The sequence below is a fragment of the Falco cherrug genome, chromosome 1, assembly GCF_023634085.1.
Source record: "Falco cherrug isolate bFalChe1 chromosome 1, bFalChe1.pri, whole genome shotgun sequence".
Taxonomy (NCBI): domain Eukaryota; kingdom Metazoa; phylum Chordata; class Aves; order Falconiformes; family Falconidae; genus Falco; species Falco cherrug.
Genome location: NC_073697.1, coordinates 32,067,067 through 32,082,763, shown reverse-complemented (window position 1 = coordinate 32,082,763; position 15,697 = coordinate 32,067,067). Strand labels below are relative to the sequence as shown.

Sequence of the window (15,697 nt, the reverse complement as noted above, 5' to 3'; positions counted from 1 at the left end):
AATTAAGACTTGCAGTATATTCAGGGTTCCAGTTTAAAAAAAGAAAATAACACCCCAAAAAAACCCAACCAAACCCAAAACTGCTTTATAGTCACCTACTACAATAAGCATAAAAAATATTTCAGTGACATATTTTTAACTTTAAGACATTGATTCTGAATAAGGCAGTGATATGCATGGTTCTTCTAGGATTGTTCGCATTCTGGAGCTGCTTCTAGCAACGGGGAACGCGGCTAATTTATGAAGAATTATCTTCGTTGCTGCCTGTCAAATGCCCTTAAATAGAAGGAGATTACATTTATGAATTTCCTAACGTGTAGTTGATTGCAGCGTCAACATAAATGTCATGCAGCAAACATACAATTTCCACATGCTTTCAATTTCATTAGTTACATCTGTTAGGTTAGACTTGCTTGATTTTTTTGTTTTAGAGCTACGTGAAACTAAATGGTTTCTTCTTTGACAGCAGTATGTAAAACTGCTAGTAATTTAACTAAGAATTTAACTGTCTTTAATGCTTTTTAGCCCATACAGATATAAAAATATGTGTTACTATTTAAGAATAATATTCAGTCATGTCTACATATAATATTTAGTGTAATAAGCATTTAAACATTAATACTTAAAATTTTAACCTCATGAAATGATAAACCTTTTTACTTAAAAATAGTTACAATATTAAGATTTATGTCTGAATTTTTTTCTGAATTAAAATTCAAAAAGTGACTACATAATTGACAACTCACTGATATTTATTCACTAAAATATTTACATGTAGAAGTTTTTCTTGATTTTAAGCGTCAAAGATGATCTTCATTATTGTAACATTATCTCTGCATCATGGGATGCGAAAACCTCATTCTTATTTCTGCTTCTATATAGATGACTAAGACATATTAATTAGTCATTACCTGACAGTTCCAGTGGACACAGGATTATAATTATGAATGAACATGAACTATTACAATCTTTTGTTTTAAGACCATCAGAAATAGATTTTGTTCATAATTCTAAATGGCTAGCACAGTTGAATATTTTAATTTTTATATAACTATATTAGCTAAAACAATTATTACAGAATGAAAATCATAAAAAGGACGAAACTACCCTTAGTAATTTGAAGGAGAGTCACCAACAATCTTTGAAAAATTAAGTAGCTAGTTTTACTGCAAGGCTTTGAGGCAAAGAATTATCTCTAACTTCTAATTATTAGTTGCTCTAGTTTTGTTTGGTGCTCAGGCTGTTTTCTAGAAGAAAGTTATCAGTTTTCCTTGATAATTTTCTCTTCCAACCTAATTTGCAAATGCATTGCTGCCAAATGATTTTGTTCTATGGCCCCTGGAAAAATTCTGCAGTATGAGTCACTTTGATACGGAATTTTATTTATTGACTTCATATAATAACTGGAATTAAATATTGGCTAAATAAAATAGGTAATGAATATGTTAGTTTAAACCTGATAAATTCTTTCTATGTTTGCACTGTGTTTGTGGTTTTCTTTCATGACTAGTTACTGCCTTTTCAGGTTTCCAAGTCATTGAGCAGAGTGTGGCATTTGTCTGTGTATTACCTAACAGATAAAGCATCCATCAAAACCAGAAAGTTTGGGCATGAAATAACAATGAGTGTATTTGGTTGGATTATTGGTACCTCTTCAGTAACATGCAGTCCTTTCTGGGCAGAACACTATGAAATAATGTAATTTATTTCCTTTAATATCTTTGCTTTCTTTATCCCAAAGTTTGCATGTTTTTATTACTTCTTAATAACTACTGAAATAGAATACAGTTACTTCTAATACAGTAATTTCTTTTTGGTGAAAGCTTTGGCTTTGTTCTTTTTCAGTCCTTTGAATTCAGTGGTTTTCCTTTCAATTTTGATTATAAATATCCAGTAGTTTTCCAAACATTTCTGTACTTAGAAAGGGATTTGTGTCATGTTTTCTTTAGCATTATCATTTTTGTGAATGAGAAAAATAATACATAATAAATAAATTTGTAGATTCATTATTTCAGGCCAGAGTTTCAATTTGAATACTTCAGTCTTACATCCTGCATAATGAATACATGCAAAGAAACCTCCCCCAGCAGTTTTTAAGTGTAGTCGTAATTTCTGGTTGAGTAGACGCATAGTCTTAATTTAAAGACTTCCAGATACTGGTACTGGACACCGTATTCCTAAAAAAGAGGGCCTCAAATTAAGGTTACATTCTTTCCCCTATGAAAGAACATATTTTATGCCCTTTTTAGATTAGTTTCTTTTTCTTTCACCTCAGTTAACATATACAGAGAATTACGCTTGCCTGTGTATTGTTATTGTCAGCTGTATTTTGGCAGCTCTGAAAATGATTGTGTCTTGTGCAAGAATAATATTTAGCTTAAACTGTTTAAGATAATATAACTATTTATATTTTAAATGATGTTTGTATCTGAGATAGTTTTGAGGTTCAAACCAGGAAGAAGTCTCAAAATATGACCCGCTTTCTGTAAAAAATAAAAAAAGCTATGTTGTTCAAATGATAGTGTCTCAGTTTTGCATGTTTCCTTTTGACAAATGCTGGTATCTGGAAAATGTTTGCAATAATTAGGTGAAGGAAAAATCCATTCATTTTTACTTACAATAAATTATACACCATCTAAAACGTTTCTTCCTTTTATGCCTTGGGACAGGCATAAAACAAACAAACAAACTCTTAAAACCTGCAAGAACAGAGAGGGTGTAAGGTTGGCAGAAGAGGCAGCAGCAAGTTGAAGTCTGTCTTACTTCTGCCCTCCTGTGTACATTCTTGGTAGTGCAGTATTTCAGTGCATGAAAACATGAAAATTTTAAAGTACAGTACTAATTATTACAATTTTTACAACTGCGTATGTGATGAGTTTATTGTTAATTTTTTCTAGAAATGTTTTTACTATTTAATTTTATAGCAGTTTCTGGGAATACTGGATTTTTCATTCATGTAAACAGTAAAAAATACAAATATATTTTACAAAATACAATGTGCATTTCAGAACTTAGGGATACAAAGTGAACATTATAATCTGTGCTTTTTGAAAGAACTGGGTATTGTGTAAGCAATCAGTAAAGCTCCTGGGAATGAAAGTGAGTGTAAGGATCAGTCTTCTGAAAACACACATATGTGAAAATGTAAATGTTTAGTTCACTTATTCACTTACTAGGACTTTCCCAGGTTATAGTAGCTGAGTAGAAAAATAATCTAATAGATGTCAAAGCAACCAGTTGCACGTGCAGTCACTTAATGATGTGACAGAAGGGGATAAACCCATGCTGAGGCAAAGAGGAGGGTTGGAGAACATGGATATTTTGCTGACAACAAATGAATATGAAGGTAAAATTGTAGCAAGTTCAAAGCGAGCCTGGAAATTTGAACAGGAAAGTAAATTAAGTTGGTCAAGAGCTTTCAACCTTATTCGTTGTCTTCAATAGCATGTAATAGATGCTAATTAGTGCAGGTCTTTACATCTGTTTGACATTGCTTTGTCAACTGATTTTTACATACTGTCTCTCCTACAGGTATTACTCTGTTTTTCCCGAGATACATCTGTATTGGAGCACTTTACTTACAGTAGTGCCACCCCACCCAAATCATACATACGAGGTAAAAAGAGTTGTTCTAAGGAAGACTGTATATATTTTTGTTGACTGCTGCAGTAATACAATATGTGAATTTGCTTTATGTTCATTACATCTGCTAGACTACATTTAAAAGAATGTTAATATAAACTTCATGTATCCAGTTGACATCTGCACAGATTGTGACAGTTTAGAAGCTGATTGCATGAAGACCAGATGGCAATGTTGCTCTTTTACTGTAGTTTACTGTGCATAATTCTCCAGTGTTTTATGAAAATAAATTAGACACAGAACTATGACAATATGGTAAAATCTTGGCAACATCTGTCTTCATCAGAGCTAGAAATTTAAATATTGTCCTTTACGAAGTGGTGGTAGGATGATACTTTCCCAAAGCAGTGAGTTTCGCAGATATTCGTAGACAGGGGCAGAACATGTTGCTGAAGAACTGTGGCCTCGGTTTGAAGGTCTGAACTCTACCAAGCAGACTTATACTGATTTTTTTCAAAGCATGGCATCTTCCAGAGTGTTAGCTTACTTTTGGATGTTCTTTGGCTTAAGTTCTCATGTGAATCTTGGTTTTCTTAACAATCTTAAATTTATTGTTTCAGTCCGCTTGTCTTCTCTGTCAACTTTTAATGCTGTGCCTCTTGATGGTTTCCTTGCTTCTTAGATCCTCATCTGCCTTGGCTTTACCCAGAGGTTCCTAGTTTTGTCTTCCTTCTTGAATCATTCAGCCACCCAATCACTTTTTTTTCCATGTACCTTCTGCATTCTCATTTTCTTCCTTGCTCCCTCATGCCAGTGTATTTAGCCAAATGTGATCCCCATACCAAGTACTGGTTTTGAACAGGATCTCTGCTGACAGTTTTCCTCTTGCTGCTTCTTATGTCACTAGAAACAATGTTTGTTTTCTAAATTTGTTCTTCCTCCTTTAATGCTCCATAGGTATTCTCAGTCTCTCTCTCTCTCTCTCTCTCTCTCTGGGGGTTTTCTTTACCTGCTTCTTGAAACAAGCAAAGGGCTGACCGGAGAGCAGAACAGCAGTGGGATCCCAGGTCTCACTTCAGGCACAGAGCCATGGCGGCCCAGAAACACAGCTATGGGGAACATCCTACTTATTCCTAGACAAATCTGGGGAATGAAGTTACTGAAATCTAAATCTCTGCTGAACCTGTGCAGTGTAAATCTAAAAGGCTTGTAGATCCTATTTTTGGCTACTTTTCCAAGAGTTGTACTTTATACTAAAAATACTCTCCTTCCAGATTACAACTCCGGGCTTTACAGCAAGAAAACTACTGAAAGGAAAAGTAAAGAATATTTTTTAGTTTAATGAAACAACTGCTTTCTGTAATCAGAATTTTATGTAATAAAATTATGTAATTTTATGGGGTAGTAGGCAAGAGCTTTGCAGGCCAATTTTGAATTTAATTCTGTCAATTCATCCTATAGGAAAATATTTAAATCCGGATTCCATTGAATCTGACAAGAAATTTCCTGTGCTAAATTCTTCTGTGTAGAGTGAACAAAACCACAGAGATCTAGGGGATCTCTGACTATTGTATAAGTTTTCATATAAGTAATTACATTTTTTAGTTGCATTTTCTGATTTTAAAACAAAAATAATAACAGGTTTTTATTAGTTGTAATTATTCTTAGAGACACTTCTATATTTCTAAATAAATAGTTGATTTTTTAATAGTGGATTTTATATGATTATGTTCTATAGTTAAAATACAGTTAACTAATATAACATTCATTTTGCAGGGAAGATAAAAAGTTATAAGGTTAGTCTGTACTGTTAGTGATTGTTTTTGTATCTTTGTATGCAAAAGATTACTTAAATAATTTGTTGTAGCGAAACTATACCATCCATCTTCCTCTCTGTTGCAGGCTTAGTGAAGCCTTGAATACTTTTTATCTGTTCTTCTCTCTTTGTGGATGCTTTTCCTGTCCCTCGGGCAGTCTGCTACAGCATGGCAGACTTATCCCCTTTACCGTATCTGCTTATGGAACTTACACTGTCTTCAAAGTCCGCAGCAAAACACCTTTAGAGCTCCTGAGATACACCCAAATAAAATCTCTATGGTATAGCATTGCTGAAATCTTTCTCCTTATTTTTTGCTGATTGTCATCCTCCCTTATTGGTGCTGCATTTGAGTTTTATTTCTGACACCATACCTGTCCTATTGCATTGCTTCCTTGTTTTAGAAAATATTAAATGGTCAATAACATAATTATTTATGATTTTTATAGTTGTAACTTAGATGCTACCTTTCTAATTTAAATCTTTTTACCTTTTAACAGTTTAATCACATTTTAATTGTGGTTTGATGATTCACAGGAAAACTTGGAATGGAAGAATATGCTGTTTTCTATCCTCCAAATGGTAAGAATTATACTATTACCTCCTCTAGTGGTAGACTGGAAAGATAGAGGATTTTTTTTCTGTAATACATGATAACTTCTTTTTCTATTACAACTTATGTTTTCATGTTATACTGCAAAATTCATTAATTTAAAGGAGTAAGCTGGACTGAAGCTACTCCAAAACCACATAGGGCCTGGTGTTAGTAGTCACATATGGAGTTTGTCTGTGTGGGAAGGAGAGGGAAAAACAACCTCTGGTGCAGCAGTTTGTGTTCCAGCCTTGTGTCACTGCTTAGAGGATCTGAATGGTACATGCTGAAACTGTCTGGCCTCCAGCTTTTCAGTACTCGACAAACCACACCTTGAAGTTTTCCTTTCAAAATTTGTCTTCATTTAAAAAATTCAGACTTAACTAATCTACATAATTTTGTTAAAATCATTGCTGTTATTTCAGTTACTCAAATTTTTTTTCAGCTCTTTATTTTGACCATTTCAATCCCCGTCTATTGAATCCTTTCCCTGTTTTTGCACTGCATTTGTATTTTAAGTTCAAGCTCTGCTCTTGCTTTCAAGGCCTTATGACACCACTCTTAAATCTACGTCTCTGGCCTTGTCTTCTATGTCTTCTGTGTTCCAGTGGTGTCGGTTGTAGCACATACTTTTGTTCCCCCTTTTTCCTTTTTTGCCTCTGCAGTTCTTTGCAGTGTTGTAGCCATGAAGCGTTGTCCTTACAACCTTTTGCTAAAGCAGCAGCTTCTTACCAGTCCTATATGAAAATTAATGAATGGGAGCTGGAAAGGAGAAAATTTTCATGATACAACTGCCAAGTCATCTAAGTGTTTTAGCAGAGTATAACATGAATTACTAGAGGTCTTGGCCTCCTTTTTTTCTGCTCCCTCCTTGTCGGTGCATGACACTTAAGCCTTGTCATTTATCTGAAATTAGGTTCTGATTTTGGCAAAGCTTATATGTAATAACCTCATGAAAATGGAGCTTTACTTGACTTTCTAGGAACTATAGCATGTGTTTAGGCATGTGTTTAAATATTTACAGGATTGAGATCCAAGACTGCACATGCCATAATAAGGAAATATTTTTGTTCCTATAGTAGGCAGAATGACTGCCAATGTAGAAACTGGGGGGCAAATACAGTTTTTTTACATGCATAAAAATAAATATTTTTTAAAATATATTATGTTTTTTAGGTGTAATTCCTTTTCATGGCTTTTCTATGTATGGTAAGTGTGACTCGTAAACTCTTAAAACCTCGGTATCGCTTTTTATCATTGCAGTTTAAAGCTGCATGTACTTTTCCGCAACTTTTAAACTTGTGTGTATATTCTGTTTCTTTGTATATGAAGACTGTTGTGTACAACTTTTAAAATTCCAGGTGTTTCTGTTTACTTAAATTACAGCTTGCTACCGTGTGGGAGTTCCTTCTTTGAGAGCTAATAGCTGAGCTATGCATCTTAATGTATATGAATAAAGGGATAAAGTTTGTAGACAGAGTGCTCTTTTCTTGTGTTTTATTTCTGGATAGACTAAGTTCCCTGTGAAGAGTTCTTAAAAACATGAATTATGTGAAAGGCCTGTTGATGTTTCCATTTGCCTAGAACAGATGTTAAAGGAGCATTAAATAATGGAATGGTTGCTAATTTACTGCATAGAGGAAAGCTCAAATATCAACAAGTTTTCTAGAAAATGAGCAGAAAAATCTCCTCAGGTCTCAGATGTAGCAAGGCACCTAATGCAGAAAACAGTGTAAGACTATTTGTTACAGCTTTTCAGTTTTTTCCTTTGATTTATCAAAGGTGTTTGTGGTATCACAGGGCAAGTAGGATTTGTTTATACTTAAAATGCTATGTTTTGCTAATCATTAAAATCAGGCAATTTAAATACAAAATGCAAATTTGAACCTGAATAAGGAATCTTAAGTCTTTGAAGTAAAGAACAGCTGAGTTACAAATTCTTCCTTAGGTACTGACTAGGAGGCTTTCACTTTTTGTGTGTGACACCACTTTTCAAAATGTTTGGATTTGACTCTGCCCTTGAGAACAGTGTCTCTGAAACTGGGTGTGAGCTTCCTCCCTCCCTCCTGCCCTCTCTGTGCAAGGGCTCAGAACATGTCTGATGTGAGAAGGAGGGAGGCTGAAAAACAAGGCAGTGGAAACACAGTAGTTAACTCCAAGCTACGGGTACAGTAGCTGGGACCAAGCAGAGCATTCTGCGTATTCTATGCTGTGCTGCTATAGGAGGAAGTATCTGGATCTTTATCTAGAATCACAGAACCATTTAGGTTGGAAGAGACCTTTGAGATCAAGTCCAACCGTTAACGCAGGACTGCCAAGTCCATCACTAAACCACGTCACTAAGCACCGCTTCTACATGTTTTTTAAGTACCTCGAGGGATGGTGATTCCACCACATCCCTGGGCAGCCTGTTCCAATGCTTGACCACCCTTTCTGTCAAGAAATTTTTCCTAATACCCAATCTAAACCTCCCCTGGCATAACTTGAGTCTTTTTCCTCTTGTCTTGTTACTAGTTATTTGAGAGAAGAGACTTACCTCCACCTACCTACTACAGCCTCCTTTCAGGTGGTTGTGGGGAGCAATAAATTCCCCCCTGAGTCTCCTTCAAACCAAACAACCCCAGTTCCCTCAGATGCTCCTCATAAGACTTGTTCTCTAGAACTTTCACCAGCTTTGTTCCCCTTCTCTGGACACCCTCCAGCACCTCTGCATCCCTCTTGAAGTGAGGGGCCCGAAACAGTATTTGAGGTGTGGCCTCACCAGTGCCAAGTATGAGGGGGGACAATCCTTTGCCTTGTGGTCCTGCTGGCCACACTGATACAAGCCAGGGTGCTATTGGGCACACTGCTGGGTCGTGTTCAGGCTGCCATCAACCAGTACCCCCAGGTCCTTTTCTGCCAGGCAGCTTTGCAGCCGCTCTGTTTGTAAATCCTATACACTTTTCCGTGTTCATATGCATACGCTTGTAGGGTGCCAACTGTCAGGCACTGTTCTGTGATCCTCCTGGCCTTTATGTTCATATGCATGCTGCCAAGTCTTCCACCTCCATCTTCAGTCATTAAAAGCATACGCATTAGTAACACCCACTGCTTTTCTTACCCCTCTGTAAATACACGTTTCTGTGGACATCTCACCTTGCCTTGGCATCCCACTTCTCATACACATACACTACTGCTTTCTATTAAGCCACCTTCTCTGATGTGTATATATATATATATGTGAAAATGAATTGATATATGCATACACCCATATATATGTATATATATATAAAAGTACATATATCTATGTGCATATATATACATATGTGTACAGGTAAATGTATTCATATCCCTAGCTTTGTGTAAATAAAACTAGAAGGGAATGTGAATGTAGAGATAGAAACTGTGAGTGTGTTAAAATGTAAGTTGTCATCCATAATGAATGCACCTGTAAAATGAGGCAGTAGATGTGATGAGTGGATAGCTAAAAAGGCTGTTTACAGAAATGTATATAGACCAGGGGTCCTCAAACTTTTTAACCAGGGGGCCGGCGCGCGGATGCAATGGCAGGCAGTCATCTGCGGCTGCTTGGTTTCCCCCCCCCAACCCCGGCGGGGGGGGCTGTAAATACCGGGGGCCGGATTGAGGACCCTGGAGGCGGGGGGTATCTGGCCCGTGGGCCGTAGTTTGAGGACCCCTGATATAGAACAACTGTCTGTAAAACATGCATTAAACAAATGGAGTAGCAATTGGAGGGAACTGATTATGTTTGTGCAGCATATACATACAACAGATTTATCCATATGCTAGACTTCTACAAAAAGGAAAAAGGGACTGATTGTAAAAAAGTTTGAGAACTGCTGCTTTACAAATGTAGCCAACTCTTATTTTGAATCAGGTATATTACAAAGCTTCTAAACAATAAACTACTAAACGTCCATGGTTTTGAGATAATACAGCTCTCTGTCAGTTTGTCATACTTATGTGATGTTACTGTGGCAACTAAAAGCTATTTTTAAAATATTTTAGTTTTGACAATGCTTATCTTCAAGCAGCAAACTTATTCCAGTCTTGCAAATGGGGAACCAACTCAGAGATGGTCACTAGCCCAAGGGCACATTGGAAGTTATAGATTACTATAAACCCCAGAGAAACCATCCTTAAAGTGTATTTCTATTGTTTCAGAAGCCAGCATTGTAGTAAGCAGGGTCTAACTAGTTTAGATACTTGAAATATATAGAACTATTACCTAGACTGTATTGTACTCCCTTTCTTAACTATTGAAGTCAAATGATAGACTGTATTATAAAATACTTCTTTCTTAATAATTGGTTTAGTGTTGTTTTTGTAAGTTGTACTACTATAAATTACTTGGGTTTTCCTCATACTTCATGCACTTAATCATTGAACTCTTTTAGAAGTTTACAGTGTTGAGTCAATTATAATTCTTTTATCCTTTCAGTTGCTCCACTTTGTTTTCTGTACCATGAACCTTCCAAATTGTATCAGATATTCCGTGAGATGTATGTGCGTTTTTTCTTCAGACTCCATTCCATCTCTTCTCATCCCTCTGTAAGTTCATTAGGAATTAAAACCCACTCACTTGATATTCTGTTTGCTATGGAACAATATTATGCAGTGGCATGATTTTCTATGTGATTGAAATATATCCTTTTAAATATAATAAAATATTTCAGGCAAGCTTGGAAAAATTATTAGGTAACTCCAGTTTGGATGTTTTTGTTTTCTATGTCAATTATAGTCTTTGCTATCGAACATCATGTATTTAAAAATAATACAGCTCTCTCAATTTATGAGGGTGTGGGTGGTTTTTTGAGAGTCAAGTCTTTTATGTAATAGGTTTCTCAGTTCAGGAAGTCACATAAATGCATACTCACTTTCATTTTAATTAATGACATGTAAGTGCATGCTTAAGTATTTTCTGGGGTGGAGGGACTAAAACACAGTCATATATATATACAGATCCTGTTTCAGTGACATCAAGTTAACATCTGTTTCTTTAGCTCAAGTATCTGTGTGTGTCAGCATGTGCTAGATAAATTTAAATAACAAATGACCAGGACAAGCTGTCTTGAATGTAAGACAATAGTAGAAATCGGTTTATCTTCTGTTTTTGACAAATAAAACTTAGTAAATATTTTTTCCCTCCTTCACAAATTGCTGAATAGCTATAGTACTTTTTGAAAACACTTCCTGGTTAAAAGAAAATCCTATTCTTGATATACCATTTCACGGCTGTGCATTGTGCTTTCAGTCATTAAAAGCAGGAAAATGGGTCAGACAAGAATCTGTTCATTTTCATGGTAATTTTAAAAAGAAATTTAAAAATGCGTTTACATTTAGCTTTTTCATAGTTATCCCCATTGCTATTTGGTTTTAGTTATCAGAGATACTATTTCTCACATCATTTTTTTTTTTTAGTGCAACTGAGGTCTATTTCATCAAAGTGGAAGTATTTCAAGTAGGTCATATTATAATAACCTGCTAAGTACTTAGAGCCTGACATACAAATACCATAAGTAACTTCCAGCTGAAAGGGACTATCACAACATATTACATTGCTAATATATACATAAAATTAGTGACTGAAGGCATTAGAGTTGCTTGTGCCCTGCTTACCTGAGCTGTGTATTGTATCATTAATAGTGTTTTATTGCTTGAATTAAAAATTCATGCATACTTACATGCTGATACTGTTTTCTCAGATTGGCAGGGTGACTGTTAGTATTCAGGATATGATCTTGTTTCATTAGGGCATTGTGTCATTGTGTTTGCTGTTTGAGACTCTTCTACAAACCCATCTGCCCCAGCTTTTTTATCACCTTCGAGAAATTGGGGCTCAGCCGTAAGTACATCTTTCTGACTACAAATGTTGAAGATTCATTGTTCTGGAAATGCTGTTCTGTAGTATTTTAATTTAAAAGATATGGAAAATTATTCAAAAACATCAGTGTGCTGTTTTTCCTTGAAAGTCAATTGGAGTCCTTTGTCTAAGGTGTGTATGTGCTTTGTGCATTTCTTCTGTAAGTTCTATGAAAGAGTGAGGGGAATTGCTCTACGAGGAACACTACGTTATTCAGCTAAGTTTCAGTTATTCATGTCAGATCTGATGGAACTAAGTGATTTATTTCGTAGGGGACAAAGGACACAGAGATATGTTAGTTGCAGCAGAAGCTACTGGAAAGGGAGAGAGCAAGAGACTGTTATTCTGTAGTGTACTCATGGCACCAAGTGCAATAGAACCTGAAAATCTTGCTGGTATAATTGGTATTCATCATAATATAATTGCAGAAAGGATGAAACATTGGGGGTGATAATAGCTGAAGATCCCTCTGCTCTGATTGTTTGGTCAGAATATTTTAATTCTATAGTACTTTGTCAAACAAGATGCTAAATAGTTTTCTGATGATTGTTGCAAAGGAAAACATTGATTATTAGAGCAGCAAGAGAAAATGGCTATCCTTTCTAGAAAAGAAATTCAGAAGAATAATAGAATATTTTCTATTTGTAGAGGATTTGACTGATCATTGTGGGAAACAAATACAGTAACTGTTGTTTATCACTTGTTTTCAGGCTACGAATTTCGTTTAAATGGATGGTACGAGCATTTTCTGGTTATTTAGCTACAGATCAGCTCTTGCTTCTGTGGGACAGAATCCTGGGATACAACTCTCTAGAAATTCTTGCTGGTAATAGAATTGTTTTTACAAAACTTATTAAGTCCAGGTGGATGTAAGGCCAATACATGTTAGCTTCAAATGTATTTTGTGACAAGAAGGAAATAATTGCTCTTTGAATGCTGAAAGCAGATTACATACATGTCAAGGAGTATAACTTTTAGAAAACGAGAATTGTGTAAGTACTGCATCTCTTAACAAAAATATATGATGTAATTTTTTTTCGTGGTAGCACTGCAAAACTGCTAAGTGCTCTCTGAACAGAATATAGGATGTTCTCCTAGTTTCAGTGGTAACAATAAATGAGTTCATCTCCTTTCACAAAATACAAGGTTCATGTTACTCACTTATGGCAAGTATTTCTTCAGTACTTAGAGCAAATGAGAGTTCCCCTGATTTTGCTGGATGTCTTCTTTAGAAGTCCCATCTTTTAAGACATTTTGAAAGTTTTGCACTTTTGTAATTATTTTTTTTTTTAAAGAAAATTATGTCCTAAGATTTATGCAAGGTTTAAGATTGGGGTTCTAAAGAAGACATATGTATTCAGCCGGGTCAGTTTTTAAATACAAAGTAGGTAAATAGAAGATAAAAGGTTTTGGTTCCATTCGTACATATAAGACAGCTATGTAGAGGGGTAGAGAGTGGTAGTAAATGGAGTTACACCTACCTGAAAGGAGATTATAGGCAGGTGGAGGTAGGTCTCTTCTCCCAGATAAGTAGCAACAGTATGAAAGGAAATGGCCTCAAGTTGTTCCAAGGGAGGTTTAGATCAGATATTAGGAAAAATTTCATGACAGAAGGGGTGGTCAAGCATTGGAACAGGCTGCCCAGGGATGTGGTGGAACCACCGTCCGTGGAGGTATTTAAAAAACGCATAGAAGCGGGGCTTAGTGATGTGGTTTAGTGATGGACTTGGCAGTCCTGGGTTAACGGTTGGACTTGATGATCTCAAAGGTCTCTTCCAACATAAATGATTCTATGATTCTATATAATTATATAAGATACTACAAAACAAATTAACATTTTTGAAAATATTTCATAATATTCACAACTGAAATAGTGCTATTTAAATAAATTAAAAATATTTGCTTAGAAATGAACTGATTGTAAATCACTTTGTCCCTTTTAATTAAGAGCTATTTATCTTAAACTCAAGCATTTTCACTCAGACTTCTCTGAAAGAATGTTGTGTTTTTCCTATCAGTTTTAAAGAGTAGCCAAAGAAACTCAAAACACAGCCATCTATTGTATATTATTCTTCAGAATCAAAATAATTTCTCTACGGGAGTGAGAATTGGTATTATACATCAAGATTAATTCTAAACACTAATTAACAGGTCAGCAACTGAAATATTGGGCATTTTCTTTCAGTCCTGGCAGCTGCTGTGTTTGCTTTCCGAGCGGTCAACCTGATGGAGGTGACATCACTGGCTGCAGCTGAAGTAAGGATAAGTTTCAGTTAGAGGAGATTGAAATAGTTTCTGATGCCTTGCCAACAGGAGTAACTTAAACTTCATATGGCACATGGTACATAGTGTAAATCTTTCTGCCTAAATTCTTACCTCATATAAAAAACTGAGGAAATTGTGTACATAATACTGCTTTATGGAGTAAATGGAAATGAAAGGGTCTATTTGCTACAAAAATGCAGTGTTATCAAATTATTTTGTACAATTAGATTTTTTTCTATTTTATTAGATAATTGTGTTTGTGGCATATATTGATTCTAAAATATTGTGGTTTGTACCTTTTTTCTCAGTACATTTTGATGTAGTTGCTTCTGTGCTTTTTGATATTACAAAGATTTTCCAAGATTACTTTTGTCGCACCTGAAATTTCTCTGAGTACTCTTGTGAGAAATGAAGAAAATTAAATCATGTAGGTGAAGATTATTATTGTTTATCTCTAGTAATTTGTTCAGATTTTCTTTTTTTCCAAAACTGGTGGTTTTTTTAAACTTTGAGAGTTTGTGATTGATGACTTGATATTTTTCTTTTTTTTTTTTAAACATACTTTCATGAGAAGACATTGACTATTTGAGTCATTACATTGGATTTACTTCACAAGTACTAGCCAAGCCACAGGATAAGGACTCTCAATTCCCAATTATTTTTAGAAGCAAGTTGAAATGTTAGACCCCTTACTCACCCATGATGCCATGTATATTTGAAGTAAGGCTAAAGGCTAAAATAAAGTTACTTGGTTTATATACATAAACATATGTTTTTTCTTTGAAATCTTAGCTTGAAAAATAATACAATAAAGCACTAACATAAAACAGCATAATTTGTTTCTAGCCAGGTCTGAATCTAATTACTGTTAGTATTGTAGTCAGTATTTGAACGTTTTTCTGATTTCTTGACTTGCTTTAAAGAAATTTGATTCAAATGTCAAGTTTAAGAAGCCTTTTTGTTTTTTTTTTATCCTAGGCTGTACTTGCTGACCTTTCAACCCTGAAAGTTATGCCTCTTCTTCAAATCTTCTTGTTTGCAACTGTCACTTGATCTGCTTCAACAATACTGGTACCACAATTCCAGTCTTTCTTGAGAAGCTAATCATCATCTATGCAATGTCTGCATAAAACCAAAATTAAACTGTATGTATAATATTAATTTAGAAATCATTACCTTAAAATTTTCTAACTGAAAACAATAACTTTGCACATGAGTGTGTGCAGTGCATGCTACTGAATTTCACCATAACAGCAATGATTATTATTTGTACAGTGAGAATGACTACTTGTGCAAAAAACCAACGTGAATCGGTGTCTAAAATGCATGTAACATTAAACTACATAAAGTAAATATAATTTGTGATCTGAGTTTTGTGATGTTAATGTTGGAGTTGTAAAAGCTCTCTTTTAATATGAAATTACTTTTTCAAGGTCGCAGCTTATAAGTTATCAGCTCAAATACTGTAAACTGAGAAAATAAAGATACTTTAACTTGCAAGATTTTTTTTCTGATTTTCTAAGGAAAGGATAGGCTCATATACCGGTTCTGCTATCTCTGTCCTACTTATTCTCATCAC

At 35.1% G+C, this 15,697-nt stretch overlaps 1 protein-coding gene across 1 annotated transcript in view; it reads left to right on the top strand.

Moving 5' to 3' along the window:
- TBC1D19 (TBC1 domain family member 19) overlaps positions 1 to 15,478 on the top strand; it is a 53,433-nt gene extending 37,955 nt beyond the window's left edge. The window contains exons 14-21 of the mRNA XM_055700885.1: positions 3,532 to 3,616; positions 5,936 to 5,980; positions 7,167 to 7,199; positions 10,432 to 10,541; positions 11,744 to 11,835; positions 12,564 to 12,679; positions 14,039 to 14,109; positions 15,097 to 15,478. Coding sequence (XP_055556860.1) covers positions 3,532 to 3,616; positions 5,936 to 5,980; positions 7,167 to 7,199; positions 10,432 to 10,541; positions 11,744 to 11,835; positions 12,564 to 12,679; positions 14,039 to 14,109; positions 15,097 to 15,171 — 627 coding nt within the window. The 3' untranslated portion in view covers positions 15,172 to 15,478. The remainder of the gene's footprint in view (positions 1 to 3,531; positions 3,617 to 5,935; positions 5,981 to 7,166; positions 7,200 to 10,431; positions 10,542 to 11,743; positions 11,836 to 12,563; positions 12,680 to 14,038; positions 14,110 to 15,096) is intronic.
- The last annotated feature ends 219 nt before the right edge of the window (positions 15,479 to 15,697 follow it).